Genomic DNA, 19,237 nt, shown 5'->3' on the forward strand with positions numbered 1-19,237 from the left:
TCCCCAATATTTTATTACGAAAAATTTGAAATATCCAGCAAAGTTGAAGGAATTTCACAGCAAACAACCATATACCCACCACCTAGATTCTACCCTTAGCCTTTTCCTAGACTTGCTCTCACCTCCCTCTCCCTATCCAGCCATCTCATTTTTGGTGCATTTCAAAATAAATTGCAGACGTCAGTACCCTTTTTCCTAAATACTTCAGTATCAATGACAATGGAGTTCAATCCTGTTCTACAGCAGTTTTTTTTCTTTCGATGTAAGATTTACGTATAGAGAAATCCTGGAGAGTTCTTTTTAACATTTTACTTTTGAGAGGCAGAGACAGAGCGTGAGCAGGCGAAGGGCAGAGAGAGAGGGAGGGAGACACAGAATCTGAAGCGGGCTCCAGGCTCTGAGCTGTCAGCACAGAGCCCGACGCGGGGCTTGAACTTCTGAACCGCGAGATCTTGAACTGAAGTCGGACACTCAACCGACTGAGTCACCCAGGCGCCCCGAGAGGTTTTTTTTTTTTTCTAATACCATGGCTGCATGGCACTACCAGTGACTGATTTCATTGGCCTGGAGTTACATGTAGGTATCAGAATATTTTAAAGGATCCCTCTATGGCTCTGTGGGGTGCAGCCAGAGTTGAAAAACCCAGGGTAATGAGACGCAAAGGGTTGTCCTTTTTAGTTCCCCCAAGCAGAACGTGCAGGTCTCCTGGCCGCACCTTGGTCTGTCCCCTGCGGATTCCCTTCCCCTGGTTTTCTCCGTGTGAACCTCGTACAACCACATTCGTGCTTCTTTTGGGGGGTACCTGTGTGTGCATGTGAATCCACTCCTTCTCGTGTTAGGATCACGGGCGTCTCACCGTCTGATGTGTATTTCCAGTGGCGAAGGCCACACCCGTTTCAGATTCTGTACATGTGACAGTGACGAAAGCGTGCAGGTTTCCATGTGACGAATGGGGCACTTCCGATGTGGCAGCGGACGGAGGAGGCGATGGTGTCCGGGGATGGCAGCGAGTGTGGCAAGGGTGAGGCTGGTGATACTGGCGGAGAGGGTAGGCTGCAGGTGGGGAACCGTCATGATGACGCGGTGGTGACCGTCCTCATGGTGATGCTGCTGGTCACCTGTGCTGTGAGGGCGGTGTGCAGACAGACGCGCATTCCCCACGCTAATACCGTCTGAGAAGAATGTTGCTCGCCACGTGACCAGAAGGTTGGTCCCCCCCGTTTGAGGACCCGGCTGCCGCAAGGGGCAGCTCCTTCCAAGATTCAGAGAAGCTACCTGCGAACCTTATCCGCCCCCCCCCCCCCCCCAGAGACCTGGAAGAGGCCCCGACAGAGCGACAGCAGCTCCACACTCGGCCGCCCTGTCCTGCTGCACTTTAACAAGACACAGCTCTGGTATGAAGTACCAGTGGGTCATTAGGAACGTTTATTTAAGATGAACAGTCCTGGGAGCCAGCCTGGTTGGGATGCCAGCCATCTCATGATCGGTAGAGATTTTATTTGCCGCCTCCATGGTTTCCCGTTCCTTTCCTGACCGGTACGCTTGAGGGAAGACAGAGGAAAACCGCTCTGGGTCCCTCTCCCTTGACCCAGGCGGGAAGGGCAGAGGGCAGAAAGCCCCAGAACACTCCTGATCTCCCGCTACGGCCCTTAGCCAGCACGTCTCTGAGCTGTCCTGGGCTACTGGGTTTCAGAGAGATTTTCAAGGCTGAGAATGAGGTCGGGCTCTCAAGAGACACTGCCCTTTTAAAATATATACATTAACGAGTATATATCTGCCTGAAAAACGCCTATAAAAATAACGTTGTCCAACCCTTTCTCATCTTACAGATGAGAAAACCAGGGCCAAGTGGGCAGCAAATAAAATAGTGTTGAGAATGACAATAAAAATACCCCTCGTGCATATAATATCTCTACCGATGCAGACCTCTCACACCTGGGATCTGACTCGGGTTTTTGACCAGGCCAGCGAGCTGCTAGGGACTCCTGAGCCCCTTCCCAGAATCTTCCCGCCGCCACCGAGCCTAGGTGACATTTGTGTTAGCCCCGGCGGCTCAGAGCGTGCCTTTCACACTCATGTGTTCATCTCATCTGCACCGCATCTCTGCACAAAAGACGGAAGGTACTGGTCTTACCCCTGTTTGGCAGAGGAGAAAGCGGGGGCTCATAGAAGTGAAGCCAAGCTTGCATGGTTAGTAAATGTCAGAGCGGGAACTAGAATCCAAGAGCCCTGTATCAGTTTGCTGGGACTACCATCTCCAAGTATCACAAACTGGGTGGCTTAAAAACAATAGAAATTTATCGCCTCCGTTCCGGAGGCCCGAAGTCTGGAATCAAGGCGCGGCAGGGCCGTGCTCCCTCCGAAACCCCTCGGGGAGCACTCCTAGCTCTCGGTGCCGGCTGGCTGTCGTTGGAGGTCCTCGGCTTGTAGCTGCCGGGCTTCAGTCCTTGTCTGCGTCATCACGTGGAATTCTCCCTGTGCCTCTTTGTGTCCAAACTCCCCTCCTCTTACACGGACACCAGACATTGGAGAAGGGCCCACCCTAATCCAGTATGACCTTACCTTGTATAATCTTAACTTGATCACACCTGCAAAGACCCTATTTCCAGATTAAGGTCACCTTCACGGGTACTGGGTGTTAGGACTTAAATATACGTTTTGGGGGCCACAGTTCAACCCGCAATGGCCCTTGTCCCAAGCCAGTGGCCTTCTATAGCATGCTCTTGGCCTCCTATGCTCCATCCCACCCCCCTCTCTCTTCCCCATGCTCCCCCGAGGACAAGGGGCTCCCCTCCCCTGCAGTGGAGAAAGTGGGGCTGGCCGGGAGCATTGTTCGTCTTCTGCTCTTCCCAAATCATTACAAGTTACTAAGGTAGAATCATGAAATATAGGTGGGCTTTTTATCTTTTTTATTCCCAGACAGTAAAAATCACTACGACTTGTTCTTAATTAGTTTAATTTTGAAGCTTCTAAATATTGATTTAACCTACACTCCTTTGTACTTGCCGCAGTCACTGAATTATGCCTGTTATCGATCACAGATGGAAGCGTTTCCATCCACTGGGCTCTGGGGGCGTCTGGGAGCCCTCGGTCCCCCAGCAGGTGCACTGGGCTCAGAAGGCATGAACAGGCCTGGAGGAGAGGGTGCCTGTGCCCGATTGGAAAGGGCCTTCTCTTGAAGGACAGCTGCTCAGCATAGACCAGGAGCCGGTTTCTTTCTGATAACGTTGGCTCAGGCCAGGGGAAGTTGAATGAGAAGTCACTGGAAATCCCATTCCATTCTGAGCCCTAGCTGAACTGGGCAGGGGCAGGTAGAGGAGGAGGAGGAGGATGTGAGGTCGGGGTTCAGAGCACAGGTTTTAGAGAAGCGTTTAGGCTTTGGCACCAGCCGGAACCTCGTCTGAGTCCTGTCACCACCAGCTGGATGTTCTTGAGCGAAGTACCTACCCTCTCACATCTGTGAAGGGACTTGTAACCCCTGTCATTTCGGTGCACACTCACATCAGGCCTCCGGCATGTTCTCTCCTCTAGGCTATGCCCCTGCTGCCCTCGGTATATACTTCCATGACCACTTTTATCATGCTTTAGTAGATTGGGTGTTTTTTTTTTTAATCTGTGACCCTCTGCCTGCCCTTGCATCCTGAACCCTTCCCAGTGCCAACATACAGTCGGGGCTCTATTAATGCTCATTGGGTAAGGAGTTTCCCTGTGGCCAGGACAGAAGGGGTGAGGGGATCTGGAATACCGCGGTCCTAACCGTCAGCAGAGTTATCACATCGTCATGCCTGTAGCTGAGCGTTCCCAGCCTGCACCATTCCTGTGTACAGAGTTCTGGTCTCAGCTGGAGGGACCTTCGAGATGATCTCGCCCAGGGATTCTCCAACAGGAGCATCCATCAGAATCACCCGGCGGAGGGCTTGCTCATCGCTGGGTTACGAGGCCCCACTCCCTGAGCTCGTGACTCTGGAGCCATTCTCGGGGTGGGGTCACCTGCATTGCAAGTGATGCTGCCATGGCTGGTCCGGGGACCGCGGTTTTAGAGCCGCTGTTCCAGCCCAGCTGCCTCATTTCACGGGGAGGAGCCCGAGAAGTAAGAGGGAAGAGAGAAGTAAGGGGGCATAACCCCAGGTCTGTCCCCAGGCCGAGACTGGAACCCAGCCCTGTCCTGTCCTGTTTCGTCTACCACCGGCTCCCATGCCTGGCCTCCGCTTCCCCCTCTGGGCCTTCGAGAAGCTGGGTGAGGGGTGGGGAAGGTTGGACGGAGCTTCCGAGAAGTGTTCTTTGCAGGCCCGCCGTGAGCTGCTGAGGGCCAGGCCGGTGGCACCGGGGAGGGGGACCCGGCGAAGGGATGGTCAGGGCAGGCCCGGAGGGGGGTGGCGAGGACTGACAGGCCGTCCTCGCTGCGGTTCGGGGAAGAAACCACCTCCACCGGGGCCTCAGCTGCAGCCATATATCTCCCAGGCTGCATGAGACAGCTGACAGAGGGAGAAGGCAGCGAGGCCCGCCGGGCACCGGGGCTCCTTCCGCCGCGTGATTTATCTCCGAGCTTCGTCTGGCAAACCTGCTGATGAAACGGGTCTCCTTTTCTCTCCGCCTCATCAATTTTCATTCTGATTTCATTTTCCTTTTCCGTTAGAAGGGGTTTGGCCTTTCTCCTCGTTTAACTGGTCTGCTCCCCATTCGCTCTGCCTGCCTTTCTCCTCAGCCGCCCCGGGGCCCCAGGCCCTCCCCGGCCAGGTATCTCCCCTGACCCCGCCCCAGCGTGCCCTGGGGTTCCCTCCGTCCGCACCCCAACACTAGGGAGAGAGAAACCTCCTCACCTAGTTCCCCATTCACGTCAGACGGCGCTGCCTCCCTCCGTTCCTTCCAGGGCCTCAAAGCCACAGTGCCGTGCTGGGACAGCTCACAATCTGAGGGAAGGGACGAACATCGAACATCATATTGGGCGTGGGTTCTCAGAGGATGGCGGGGGGAGCGAGGGATGGATTAATTTGTAGGAGAGGCTGCGGTCAGAGAAGACCTCGGGGATGGGAAGGAAGGCCCAAGGTGCGCGAGTGACGAATGGGACTTCTGGGCAAAGACCCTGCACGTGCAAAGGCCCAGGGGCAGGAAAGAGCATTGTTTGCCTCTCTCTGAAATCTTCCCGCTCTTCCCCCTGCCCTTGCGCCTGGCTCCCAGGGACCTACTGTGTTTGAAGAGATGTCCTGGGACACTGGCTGTGGGAGGGAGCCTTTCCAGAACTGTGCAGGGTCTTCCCACCATGCCCACTTGATCGTAGGAGGGCCAAGGGGAGCTCCAGGGCAGGAGGCTGGAGAGGCTTGTGGATCAGCAGCCAGGCTTGGCTGCCCGCCCCCCCCCCCCCCCCCGACTTGGGACTGTGGCCAGTGTGGAATGTTTCGGGCTGAAACATCTAAACTCTGCTGCAGGAGGGGCCCTCTCCCGGCTTCCAGGGAGCACCTGGGGGAAACAGAGGCACTGCTCACCTAAGCCAGGAGGAGCCGCCTTGTTTCCTGAGTGCGAGTTGTGTCAGACATCAGTGACCTGTAAATGAGCTGAGTTCCGCGACTGTCCTGGAGACTAGAAACAGGACCACAGTTGGAGGGTAGCTGGCTGCATAAGGAGGGACCGGCAGCCTGCGGTGGTAGGGTCCCTAGGAGAAGGTGCCTGCCTTCGAGGCCACATGACCACTGACGGGGGCAGTCCGGTGCTGGCTTGGTGCAAAGGTGGTCTAGAAGCCAGGGACCGGGCCTCAAACAAAGAAAGAAGGGGGCGCTACTCAACACCACGCACTTTACAGACATCATCTTTCTCAGGTTCCCCCATGAGCAAGGCTACCGCTCCATGTCCAGAGGGAGAACCCGAGTGACGACGCACGAGGTCACACAGCCAGCACCAGGACTCAGGCGCAGAGCTGCCTCTAGCGCCTACCCCTGCACCTCTAACCCGAGCTCTCACGGGATTTGATGGAGTCCGTGGGACTTCCCGAGGAGGGGCCTGGAGAGCTCTAGAAGGGTGAAGACCATCGTAGGAGCAGGTCGAATCCAGAGGCAGAAGCCTGAGTCAGAGAGCAGTGCGTTCTTCCCCCCACCCCCACCCCCACCCCCGCCCAGGGGAAGGCCCAAGCCAGGGGCAGGGGTGCAAACCTAAGGGAGACGGGCCCTGGGAGCGAGTGTGGTCTCCTTGCGGGTGGCAAGAAAGGAGGCGGAAGGGCCTGAGCCCAGACTCTGAGCTGCCTGGTCTCCGGGAGCTGGGAAGCAAGCTCTGCCCCACCTGCCCTTCCTCGCCTTCCTTTCCCTCCTGCCCTCCCGCTCGCTGTCCTTCCACAGATGTTTCCTGAGCTCCTACTGTGTGCCAGACCGTGGGAGGGACCGGCGACTCGAGCACAGTTCCTTCTCCTGAGGGGCTCACGGTCCTGGTGGGAGAGACAGGCCGACAACCAGCCGGCTCATGATGGAGGGAGGCTGGGAGCCGGGACAGGGGGAGAGGGGTCCGGGCCGGCTACCTGCGGGTGGGCAGATGATCGGCAGGACCTAGCAGCCGGGCGGGGGCAGACCTGTCCTGTGTGCAGTGCCCCCAGACAGCGGTGGCTGTGCCCTACCTCCTGGCGCCCTCCCCTGCTAATTAAGAAGGAAAGAGGCAGGCTCCCTTCCGGACCCCAGAACTCTAGCACCCTCTGCCCAGGCCAGCCGGGACTTCTGCTTGGGACAAGGCCCTGTCCTCCGGGGCAAGGAGGGGATTTTACTGAACGCTGACTCCTCACATCGCAGAGGCAGGTAGGGCAGCGGTGGAGGAGGGAACCTTCATCCTTTCCCCAGGAGATACCTTACCGCTTCCCTCCCTGCTCCCCAGGCCCCCACCCCCGGACTCTCAGATGTCGGCTTGTGGCACCAGAGCCATGGAAATAGAAAGGGCTGGCGAATGACACCCTGGGTTCCAGGCCGGGCTTTCTACACTCTAGCTGCGGGCCCTTGGTCTGACCCCCTGGCTCCGAGCCGGAGCCTTCTGGTCTGTGAAGCAGCCACCTCTCAGGTCGTGGGGAGCGAATAGAAATCCTGGCACAGAGAAGGGGCTCGGGAATGTCCCGTCTATCTCCTGAGACTCTCCTTTATGTCACCCGTCCAGTGGCGTCAGAGCGGAGGGGACTCACCTTACCAAAGAGAGATGTTCAGTAGAATAATGGTTTTCGAGCTTTGATCACTGTGACCCAAGGGCAAAAACTGCATGGTTTTTGCCTCATGCTCTTGTCTGTACCCAAGTGTGAATGTGTGTGCATAAAACTTCTCAAAACGGTGCTGAGTCTAGCTACCGTCAATGCGCTCTGGCGTTTTCTGTTGTGTTTCATTTTTTTGAAATGCAGATTGTGACCCACTTTAAGTTGTTTTTATGACCCACTGACGGGTTGCCATTCACCGTTCACGCAGCACATCTCCTGCCCCTACCGGGAAAGTGCGCGCTGTGCCACGCTCCAAGGACACGCAGATCAATAACAAAGCACCCTTTCCTCCAGCAGCTCACAGCCTCGTATGGAAAACAGGCTCACAGACGGACAGTAAGGAAGGTGCTGTCGGGGAGGAGGAGGTCTGTCCCAAGAGTCTCGGGGACTGCGAGGCGGTGGGAGAGCCCACCGTTCTTGGAGGGAATCGTGGACAGTATCACAGAGGAGGGAGCATTTGGGACGGGCCTCTGTGGCTGAGGTTGAAGCTGGAGGAGGGCTGTGCAGAGTGGAGGGGTCCGAGGCGTGGCAGAAACTAGCAAGTCTTGTTTGGTGGGAGCATGGGGTGCCCGGGAAGGAGAGGGCTGCTGGGAGGGAGGCGAGGAGGCGGCCCCAGGAGAGGCTATCCTAAGGGCCAAGACAAGAAACGAAAGGGGGAAGGAAGTGCAGGCACCGTGGTGGGTGTGGGAGGCGGGAGAGGGACAGGTCAAGGTGGCAGAGATGTCCAGCCTCGGAGACTGCTGGGCGGTGGTGCCGAAGGACAGAGATGGGGCGGCCGGAGCGAAAGCAGGCTTGGTGGGAGACATGGGGTGTGGGACAAGTCGAGGCAAAGAGGCTCTGAGGCAGTCAGGTGGAGGGGTCCGGGGGCAGCTAGCCACAGGTCTGGGCCTCTCCTTCCTGGCCACGCCCACGTTTGTCCTCTTGCCTGGTGCCCCACACTCTGTAATGAGAAGACCCAGAAGTCTGGGGGTGGAAAGGAGGCAATAGGGCCACCCCGGGGGGTGGCCAAAACCCAGCAGGGCTTTGGGTGAAGGAGGTCGGGTGAGAGGCACAGAGCTGCGTGGGGCCAGGAGGTCATTCCCGCCCTCTTCAGCACATGGCACTCACAGACCCAGCCCCGAGGAGCCCCCCCGGAGAGGGGGACCCGAGGTCTAGAGCGATTTCCAGATATGGGAATTGTGGAAGAACAAAGAGGGATTAAGAGGAACCAGCCTTCCCGCCTTCCTGGAGATGGCCGGTCCCGCGAGACACCCCGAGAAGTGTAGCCCACTTTGCGGCAGGAAGATGAAGTGAGGGAATTTCAAGCGTCAAGCTCTGGGGGTCCCTAAAGCCAGAGTCAACTGTTTCCAGAGTCCCCGGTCCCGAGTTGTGATGGAGAAGGAAGAGGAATTCTGGGTTTAAAAGATGAAACTGATTGATGGTGACGGAAGTCAGGACAATGGTTAAGTCCAGGTGGGGGCTGGATATTGACTCACCGGGAGGGCCACACGGGAACCTTCTGGAGGGCTGGAAACATTTACGTCTTGTTCCGGGTGGTGGCCGTCTGGGTACCTACTCACGGAGAAACTCATCGAGCCGTGCGCTTGGGACGAGGGCCATGTAGTCACTCTCCTGTACATATGTCACACTTCAGAATGTTTTTCTTTATCACAAGAGGTGAGAGATGAGAAGTAGGTGGTAAGATGGAAGGAGAGGCAGGGGTGAGGGGGGGCGAATGAAGGGAACGCAGAGCTTCCTGCACCGGGACTCCCGCACTCCTCCCCGAGGCCCTGCGAGGAGGCTGTCACCCCCACTTCCCAGCTCAGGCACTGGCTCCGAAGGCTGCCTGCCTGGCCCAAGGTCACACGGCAAGCGGCAGAGCCAGGCTCCAACTCTGATGGCAGAGCCCGGGCCTCCCACTCCACCGCCCCTCCTTTGCATAAGTTATTTATGGAATTCAGACTCTGCAAGACTAGATAAACGCGGAGGTCTCCTCCGGCTCTGAGGTCCTGCTTGTCTGCGATTAAATGAGAGGTGGGAGTGAGGGGCCGGGCTCCCCTCCCAGGAGGAGCAGGAGGCCAGGTGCGCAGATGGAGGGCTGGCCTCCCTCCCTCTGCACCCCTCCCACCCCGCGCTTATCTGCCGGTGAGGAGGCCGGAGTTTATCAACGCTACACTCAATTACGCTGCCCATCTGTCTCCGCAGCTCAGGGGGACCTGACGCTGAAGCAGCGAAGGCCAGGCCATCGATCACCACCGCCGCTGCTCCTTCCGGACCCTTGGCTCCAGCTCTGGAGGCTGGGTGGAGGCCGCGCCGGAGGGAAGGGGAGAGAGGGGAGGGCGAGGCGAGAGCCCACGTCCACCGACCGACCTCCTGGGGGAGCCCCCTGTCATGTAGGAGCAGCCGGATGGAGCAGCTGCACACACAGCTTTTCCCAAAGTCTTCATTAGTTGCTCTGCCAAGGGCCCGAGTTTAACAGGAAATGTAAGGGACCAGTGCCACCCTGGAGTGGATGGCCCTGCTTCCCTGACTGTGGCCCCAGAGCTTTCAGTCTCCTGTCACTGCAGGCCAAGGCTAGCAGGCAGCCCCCAGCCCCCAATCAGAGGGCAGGCCGAGGTCCACGTGCAGCCCGCTGGCTCTGTTTGTCCGTTTGCGATGCCGGCCCAGCCACACTCACACAGGAGCAATGTCTTCCCTCTGCTGTCCCCCAAGTCGGGGGCAGGGGGTCGCTCTAGCCCTGAATCAAGGAATGGTGTGTGCAGGGCCCATCAGGTGGCTGTAGGGGCGGAGGAGCTGAGGACCCAGGTCATCTCTGAAGGCACACGGGGCCGGCCCCGTGCTCTGCTCCCGTAAGGCCGGCCTGGATCCGCCAGGCGGCAAGCTTTGGCTGGGCTGGTGGCCCAGGTTGTGGAGTCCGAGGCCTAGGTTTTAATCCCAACCCTGCCATGTGGACGTTTGCTCAACCTCTGACGAGTCATGTGACCCGTCGGAGCCTCAGTTGCTTCCCTTGCAGGATGAGACTACAAAATCCCTCCTCTGCCCACGCGCGGGCTTGATGGGGGGGGGGGCTCCCCACTGGCGTCCATCTACAAGGCCCCTCCGCGTGCTTGGCCCTGCGCCTGGTGCCGTGGGGGCACAGAAAGCGTGTGCGGCATGGCCCCCGCCACGAGGAGCTCGAAATCCAGGTGGGGAAAATGTCCACGCAGTCGTGTGAACTCCTGCTCACCCCGGAGATCACAGATAGAAGACAATTAGCTTTCTCCGCAGCTCCCGGCAGAAACTGCTAATCAGCCTGCACGGGTGGGCAGGTGCAAGACAGTCTGAGACGGCGATGGCAGGTGAGTGGGCAGCTCTGCCTTCCTCCCTGGAAGGGGCTGTGCGCTCAGCCGCGAGGGGGAGGACTCTTCTGGGCCTTTGCCAAGCCTTGGGATCAGAGGTGCGGCCGAACGTGAGTCATTGAGCCACCGCCTCCCTCTGGGCGCCGAACGCCCGCCCTGGGCTCCTGGCGGGGGAGCAGGTGCACTGCCTCACCCATCCAGCCAGAGGGACTGCTGCGTGGGGTGGAGGAAAAGGTTTTGAATTCAGTCTTAAGTGGTTCCTTCATCCCCGCCACGCAGCTGAGCCTCCGCAGAACGGAGGCGTTAGAGCCAAGGTGGTGGAGGAGAGACCCCTGCGGCTCAGATCGTGTCTGAAGGCCAAGGGGGAGGCCCGGCCCGGCCCGGCCCGGCCTGGCGGGAGACCCCTCTCCACTCACTGCAGGCTTCTCTGCCCTTCGGGACTGTCCTGCGCTCTTCTAATCACTTTGCAGTTTTCAGCCCTGCCGGAGTGGAGGAGGTTAATGTCGTGACGTGTTATCTATTTCTGTTCCTCGCTCCTCCATGCCACCCGGAGGCAACGCTGGGCCACGGTGGGCAAGCCCAGTAGGGGCTCGTGGAGGACCTGGACGCACTTTCTGTTCCCCCTGAGAAGTCCTACAGCTGGGGAGCCTCCCAGCCCTGGGGGAGGACCGGAGCCGAGAGGCAACTGACATTTATTGAGCTCTTTCTGGGTGCGCCCCACTCGGCTCCCTTAATCCTAACGGCAACCTCATGTTAGACAGAAGGAACAGAGGCTCTGAGAAGCCGATCCGTTTTCCCAGCGTGCTCTGGCGGGAGGTGGGAAGTCAGAGTAGGATCTCTTCGCCTGTGGGCTCTGCTCTCTCTCGTGCCGGGTCGAGGCTGGAGGCAAGGGCCTCTGGGATGTGTACGTGTGACAGGCCCACCGGCCTAGGTCCCGTTCGGTGACAGGGCCGTCCTGGGACTCGGCTCGTTTCTGCCTCCTCTCCACCCACACAGTACACCGCAGAGTCCCCTGCCCTCTCCCTGCCCACCAGTCACTAGCTTGGGCGGCCAGGTTCCCTGGGCTCCCGCTGCACGTGTATGCGGGCGTGCGTGCGTGTGCGCACGTGTGTTTGTTTGCTCTGAGTTTTACGTGTCAGTGCACACACACCCCCACGCAAAACCTCTGTGCATTTTAAGTCACGGTTGTTTTCCCACCTTCAGAAATAGCTGCAGAGGAAGGTGGGAGGTAGTCGAATGTAAACAGGCATACCACTCTCCTGCTCAGGGGAGGGACGGCGCCTCCAGCCGCTCCCCTCCCCAGCATCCTGGAAGCAGGGGGAGGTGGGCGAAGAGCCCCTCTGGCCAGGTGAGCGGCACCTGCCTGGAAGGTGGTAGAACGCATCGTCCCAGGACACTAGAATGGGCACCCGGCCCGCGGCCGGACCTGAGGACGAAGAAACGTGATGTAAATGGCACAACCCCAGAACTTGGGTGGATTCCCGTCTCCTGCCGCCTCCCAGCTACGTGTCTTCAGCGAAGTTCTTTAACCTCGAAGAACCTCAATTTTTTCATGCGCAAACTGGGGGTATTATATTAATGCTTATCTTGTCGGCTCGTTTTGACGGTTAAGTGAAATAAGATACTCAGAGTCTGTGGAGTCCTGGCAAATCTCAGGTGACGAGTAAGTGTTGGTGTGCTTCCCTCATAACCCACGGTTGGAAAACTACCCAGATCGGACTTCTACTCGTGAGGGGACCGGGCCCAGGAAGGCCCCCTGGTTTTTCCCCCATGTTCGTTGTAAACCAAGGCTGGATTTGCCTCCAGGGTGATTCAGCCTGGCCTTGGGGTCTGTGGGAGCCTGGATTACCCATACCTAGGAGGTGGGAAACAGTGGCTTAGATTCTAGGCTATGGGGTGGGGGGCGGGGTGAGCGACCTCTTGGGGGAAGGGGCTCTGGGGCCACAGAGATTGATTCGTAGAGTACACATTCACTGGGCACCTGCTGTGTGCTCTAAGCCCAATGATGACCAAGACAGGTCCCCAGCTGGGGAGACATTTCCATGTGGTGTGGTCCAGGCTATGACAGAAGGGGAGCATGGGACACTGTAAGAGCGTAAGGTGGGCCCCTTAGCCAGCCGGGAGTTGGGGAGGGGGATGGGAGAAGCTTCTGTAGGAGGTGACTGACCTTAAGTAGAGGCTTGGAGAACCACTAGGACTTGTCTAGGAGGCCATGAGGAGACACGAGAAGGGGGGCACGTCAGGGTAACTTCAACTCAAAAGTGTTGCTGTGCATAGTTGGTAAGTGGGAGGCAGGAGGCAAGGGCCTCTGGGATGTATATGTGTGACAGGACGTCATAGAAGGAGAGGCGAACAGCAAGAGAACAGCAAGAGAAGCCAGGAGATCGGCCAGGGACAGGTCCTGTAAGGTCTTACCTGCAGGGCTCAGGAGCTCAGACCCAGGCTTCCTAACCCCACCGCCTTCCTCCAGGGAGCTCAGTCAGGCTGTCGGCAGGTCCTGCCTCCGGGCAGGAAAGTTGGCAAAAACCAAAGCCATACACTAGGAGAGCCTATGCCGACCCCAGGCTGGAGCACCAACTTCCCCAGCCTGTCTGGGTATAGGGTCAGGGACCATTGCCTTTCTACTTCCAGAGTCCTGAGAGCCCACCCTGGAATTTCGAATCTGTACTATTTCCACAACCACCGCCATCCCCTACATACACACACACACACACACACACACACACACACACACACACACACTGCTCAGAGGGATGCCTGGAAACTTTACCCAGTGAGCCAAAGAAGGCAGGGGAGATGTGAGAAGGTAAGAGAATCTACTCCACATCTCTCGGCTCAGAAGGACTGTGGAGATGACGGTCATTCTAGCATCTCCTCTCCTCCACACACGTGCACGTACACCCCTTCCCGAGTTCTCCCGGAAGCTTCCCAGTTCAATCTCTCCCCCCTTCCCTGAAGACTCACAGTTGCTCCCTCCCCCAGCGGATGGTAGAAAAGGACACCCAAGCCTCAGGGCTGTAGGACGGAACCCAGGAGCCCTGGCTGTCCCCGTCTCTCCGTTCCTTTGCCCTCTGGAGTCAAGCAGGGGTGACACGGGAGGAGGGAGTAGATTCTGCTTCTCTGCCACCTCCTGACTGTGCATCCTTTTCTTCCAGGGCTGCCCCGATGGGGCGTGGCAAGGAATGAGCAGGCCCCGCCCCAGCGGACAAGGATGGAGAGCTGTACCCAGGAGGGCAAGAAGCGATGCCCACCCATCCCCACGTAGAATGACCGTCCCGGGAGGGCGGTTCCCCAGGCCCTGGCAAGGCTGCTGACCCTCGGCCTGCGAACCGCTAAGAGTAGGACTCCAGACTCTCCTTGCGGATGGTTCCCTACCCTGCGGCTCCATCATGAGGCTCCTCGTGGCCCCCCTTTTGCTGGCGTGGGTGGCCGGTGCCGCCGCCGCCGTGCCCGTGGTACCCTGGCGTGTGCCCTGCCCCCCTCAGTGCGCCTGCCAGATCCGGCCCTGGTATACGCCCCGGTCATCCTACCGTGAGGCCACCACCGTGGACTGCAATGACCTGTTCCTGACGGCGGTGCCCCCCGGGCTGCCCGCGGGCACGCAGACCTTACTGCTGCAGAGCAACAGCATTGTCCGCGTGGACCAGAGTGAGCTCAACTACCTGGCCAACCTCACAGAGCTGGACCTGTCCCAGAACAGCTTTTCGGACGCTCGGGACTGTGATTTGCGCGCCCTGCCCCAGCTGCTGAGCCTGCACCTGGAGGAGAACCAGCTGAGCCGGCTGGAGGACCACAGCTTTGCGGGGCTCGCCAGCCTGCAGGAGCTCTATCTCAACCACAACCAGCTCTACCGCATCGCCCCCCGGGCCTTTGCCGGCCTCGGCAACCTGCTGAGGCTGCACCTCAACTCCAACCTGCTGAGGGCCGTTGACGGCCGCTGGTTTGAGATGCTGCCCAACCTGGAGATCCTCATGATTGGCGGCAACAAGGTAGACGCCATCCTGGACATGAACTTCCGGCCCCTGGCCAACCTGCGCAGCCTGGTGCTGGCAGGCATGAACCTTCGGGAGATCTCCGACTACGCCCTGGAGGGGCTGCAAAGCCTGGAGAGCCTCTCCTTCTATGACAACCAGCTGGCCCAGGTGCCCAGGCGGGCCTTGGAGCAGGTGCCCGGGCTCAAGTTCTTAGACCTGAACAAGAACCCGCTCCAGCGGGTGGGGCCTGGGGACTTTGCCAACATGCTGCACCTCAAGGAGCTGGGTCTCAACAACATGGAGGAGCTGGTTTCCATCGACAAGTTCGCCCTGGTCAACCTCCCCGAGCTGACCAAGCTGGACATCACCAACAACCCCCGGCTGTCCTTCATCCACCCCCGCGCCTTCCACCACCTGCCCCAGATGGAGACCCTCATGCTCAACAACAACGCTCTCAGTGCCTTGCACCAGCAGACGGTGGAGTCCCTGCCCAACCTGCAGGAGGTGGGTCTCCATGGCAACCCCATCCGCTGCGATTGCGTCATCCGCTGGGCCAACGCCACGGGCACCCGCGTCCGCTTCATCGAGCCGCAGTCCACCCTGTGCGCCGAGCCGCCCGACCTCCAGCGCCGCCCAGTCCGCGAGGTGCCCTTCCGGGAGATGACGGACCACTGCCTGCCCCTCATCTCCCCCCGCAGCTTCCCCCCCAGCCTCCAGGTGGCCAGCGGAGAGAGCCTGGTGCTACACTGCCGGGCACTGGCTGAACCGGAACCCGAGATCTACTGGGTCACGCCAGCCGGGGTTCGACTGACGCCTGCCCGTGCTGGCAGGAAGTACCGGGTGTACCCCGAGGGGACCCTGGAGCTGCGGAGGGTGACGGCAGAAGAGACAGGCCTGTACACCTGTGTGGCCCAGAACCTGGTGGGGGCTGACAGTAAGACGGTTAACGTGGTCGTCGGCCGGCCTCCCCCGCAGCCGGGCCGGGACAAGGGATGGGGGCTGGAGCTCCGGGTGCAGGAGACCCACCCTTACCACATCCTGCTGTCTTGGGTCCCCCCACCCAACACAGTCTCTACCAACCTCACCTGGTCCAGCGCCTCCTCCCCCCGGGGCCAGGGGGCCCCTGCTCTGGCCCGCCTGCCGAGGGGAACCCACAGCTACAACATCACCCGCCTCCTTCAGGCCACGGAGTACTGGGCCTGCCTGCAAGTGGCCTTTGCCGATGCCCACACCCAGCTGGCATGTGTATGGACCAGGACTAAAGAGGCCGCTCCTTGCCGCAGAGCCTTAGGGGACCGACCAGGGCTCATAGCCATCCTGGCTCTGGCTGTCCTCCTGCTGGCAGCCGGGCTAGCCGCCCACCTTGGCGGTGGTCAGCCCAGGCAGGGGGCGGGTGGGCGGCCTCTCCTTCCGGCCTGGGCTTTCTGGGGCTGGGGGAGTGCCCCCTCCGTTCGAGTGGTATCCGTGCCCCTTGTCTTGCCCTGGAACCCTGGAAGGAAGCTGTCCCGGTCTTCGGAAGGGGAAACACCATCACCACTATTGCTACAAAATTCCTGAAGCTCGGCCCGCTCTCAGCAGTAGACAAATAACGAGGACTACTTTTTACCAAAAGGGAAGCGATCTGGGCCAGATGCCCTGCCAGGAAAGTGACATGGACCCGCGTGCTTGAGGCCTGGCAGCTGGACCAAGACAGACGGGCTTTGTAGCCTCAGGGGGGCGCTCCCACCGCCTCCAAAAAGTTGCCCTTACCTTCCGGGAGCCTGTCCGCTGACATTCTGACGGGCATCTCCAAGGGACAGGAGGGACTCTGGCGAGAGCCTCCTCCCACCCCCCCTAGTTGTCTGTGTGCCCAGAGGCTCCCGGGCTTCTGCTTGGATGTCCCCTGCCTGTGTCCCCAGGCCCTTGGCCCACAGGATGCGCCCCCTCCTCTTCTCTTTCTTTGCACAGTCTCAGTTGCTTGCTCTTTCCCCTCCTGGGCAAGGGCTGAGGGAGGCCTCTCCTCCCCACCATGGGGTGACCGCTCCCAAAGTGGGTCTCTGGTCGGATCTGAAGGACATCTGGGGAGAGGGATGCCCAGGAACGCCTGATCTTGGCAGCCGGTTTGGCACTCTGAGGTTGACTTTCTATAGGCAATTTTGTACCTTTGTGGAGAAACGTGTCACCTCCCCACAACCCAGTTCACTCTTTTCTCCTGTTTTGTAAAAAATAAAAATAAACAAGAATAACAATAGTAAGGGGGGAAAGGAAACCAAGGGAGGATAATCTTTGAATACTAAGTGTAACTGAAAAGCTCTGTGCTCTGGAATCTCTTCACACCCAGGGGGTGGTTGGAGGGAGGGGCTGGGAAGGGACTGGAGGGGAGAGGGAGAAGGTGACAGAGGGCACAGGTGTTCCCTGTAGGTCTGAATTCGGGCCTGCTGGGGTGGGGGGAGGCGGTTGGGGGAGGCTGACAGGAGAGGGAGGAACCACAGGAGGCAAGGAGAGGGTGGGAGCGAAAAATGGAGGAAAGCACAGAGAGAGAGAGAGAGAGAGAGGGAGAGGGAGTGGAAATTTCCATCACCAAACATTGTCACCCCTTCTCTTTCCCTGATAAGCAATTAACATGCCAGTGCATAGGAAGCACTTGCCGGCCTATTTCTAATTAAACAAACCCAAGAGGCAGAGTCATGCAGAGAATTGCAAATCATCAAGACAGCAAGAACTTTGGCTCACTGGGGCAGAAGGGGGAGTGGGGTGATAGAGGATTTGGGGAGGGGAAGGCTGTGGGAGAAAGAAATTGCTGCATGGATCTTTCCGGTCCATTTCGGTATCATTTGCCATGAGCCTGGTTTGGTTTGCAGTATTTTTTGGTGGGTTTTTTTTGGTTTTGGGGTTTTTTTTGCTTTTTTGGTTTTGAAGACAGATTGACTTGTTAGGACCAAATGCGAAGAGGGGTCTCTGTCGGAAAGGCAATAGAGCCCAGGGGAGGGGGCTGCCGTGCCCGGTCAAGGGGGCCGCTCCAGGGCAGAGGCCACTGGCCACAGCTTTGGTTTTGGAAACGGGCTGAGACGGCCCTGGGTTTCCTGGGACTGAAGAAGCAGCATCGGAACCTGAGCGCCCCTGTGCTACAGACCCAGAGGGCAGACTCATCGCGGGTTGGCTCCAAGCCGCCATGGGGATTGCAAACGTATACGCAGGTGGAAGCCAGGCCAGGAGACGGAGCATCGGGCCCCACGGAACCTAGAAGGAGGACACTCACCCCAAGCCAGAGGGCAGCGCTCCTCTCAGAGTCTCGGGACCACACTTGGAGAACCACGGAGTCCGGCCTGCGGGGGCTAGAAGGTTTCGCTCCCTCCTGGTCTCAGGCATCCAGGCTCTCGCGGCAAAGCCGCCTCCCCGTTGCCACGGAGCTTATACTGCTTGCACCCTTGAATCCCTCCTTCTTGGGGGGAGAAACAGTCACAGGGGTTTAACCTGTCTCTCCTCTGAATCCCAGTCCTAAACGTGGTGGCCATCCCAGAGAAATTAGGCGAGGTGGAAGAGGATGGAGCGAGTGACCTCCTTTCTGTCACAGAGATGCCACTAGAGGGACATCCGTAGCCAGTTGGGGACAGGGAGGAAGAGGCACCTTGCGGGTTGCTGTGTCCTAGAAGAGCTAGAAACCGAGGAAAGGAGAGTGAGCAGCCTCTCCCCTGGCACAGAGAGCCAGGTGCATGGCTCGGGTGTGTTTTGCCTGGCGGGGGGGGGGGGGGGGGGACAGCGCGACCGTGCCCCGGAGGTCTATTTAGACAGCCTAACTGGCCGTCCCGGCTTCTACACTAGACCGAGCCTGTGGGCAACTGAACATGCTGGGTCTAAAACCAACAAAACAGCTATTAAGCCTGGTCTCTTCTATACATTTAAGATTGCCCTTTTTTTTTTAACCCTAAATAGAAAGCAATATTTACTTCCCCTTAAATTTTAAAGTGTTACGTAGGGCCTATCATTTCCATCTATTGAGACGATTTCTGTTGAGTGTAGTAGCTCTCCCTCCCTAGGGCATGCCACTGAGAGGTCCCCTTGCCTTCCATGTGCTCGTCCACGGAGCCAGGACACGGTTCTGTGGCTCACCGCGGCAGCCTTCCCATCTCCTTGACAGGCTCTATCAGTCAATACGTCTGGGATGGCCACTCGGCCAACTGCAGACAGCTTAAGCATGCTATCTTGCAGCCCACATTTCTGCCTTCTCCCCCAGATGGACTTTGTGGGAGGCTGTGTGAAATGCAGAGATAGTGAGCTGGAGGCATTCCTCAGAGCTCTCGGTCCGGTCCCGGCATCAGAGAAGTAAACGCGGTTGGCTGAGCTAGGGTAGGTGACCAAGTAGAATTTTATTGGTCTCAGCATTGAAAGTCCTTTGTTTCAGGAACTCTCCCAGTCCTGGACAAACTGGGATGGTTGGTCACCCTAGTTGAGCAGCCTCTTTCTAATGGCGCCCTCTTCCTTCCTCCCCTCCCCACCCTCCCTCCCAATCAACAAATAGTTAATGAACGTAATGGTCTGCGCGGCTGTAGGAAATGGAGACGTAGATACAGACCTCTGAGCCCGTGGACCTGGCTTTTCTAGCGAGAAGGGAGAGTTGATGAGCAGGACACATAAGTAAGAATACGTAGTCTTGTACGATGGTAACGAGTACTATGGAGAAAAAATAAGTCAGGGAAGAGGAGGAGTGGATGTGTAGAGCCTTACACGGGGTGTTCAGGGGAAGGCCTCACTGA

At 58.5% G+C, this 19,237-nt stretch overlaps 1 protein-coding gene across 1 annotated transcript in view; it reads left to right on the plus strand.

Annotated features, from left to right (window-relative positions):
• The window catches only part of LRRN2 (leucine rich repeat neuronal 2), a 62,391-nt gene extending 45,639 nt beyond the window's left edge, over positions 1-16,752 (plus strand). Inside the window, exon 2 of the mRNA XM_086694486.1 lies at positions 13,686-16,752. Coding sequence (XP_086550612.1) covers positions 13,920-16,061 — 2,142 coding nt within the window. The 5' untranslated portion in view covers positions 13,686-13,919 and the 3' untranslated portion in view covers positions 16,062-16,752. The remainder of the gene's footprint in view (positions 1-13,685) is intronic.
• Positions 16,753-19,237: the final 2,485 nt, after the last annotated feature.

This window comes from Puma concolor, chromosome E4 (genome assembly GCF_028749965.1).
Source record: "Puma concolor isolate L17-30 chromosome E4, mPumCon1.1.hap2, whole genome shotgun sequence".
NCBI lineage: Eukaryota > Metazoa > Chordata > Mammalia > Carnivora > Felidae > Puma > Puma concolor.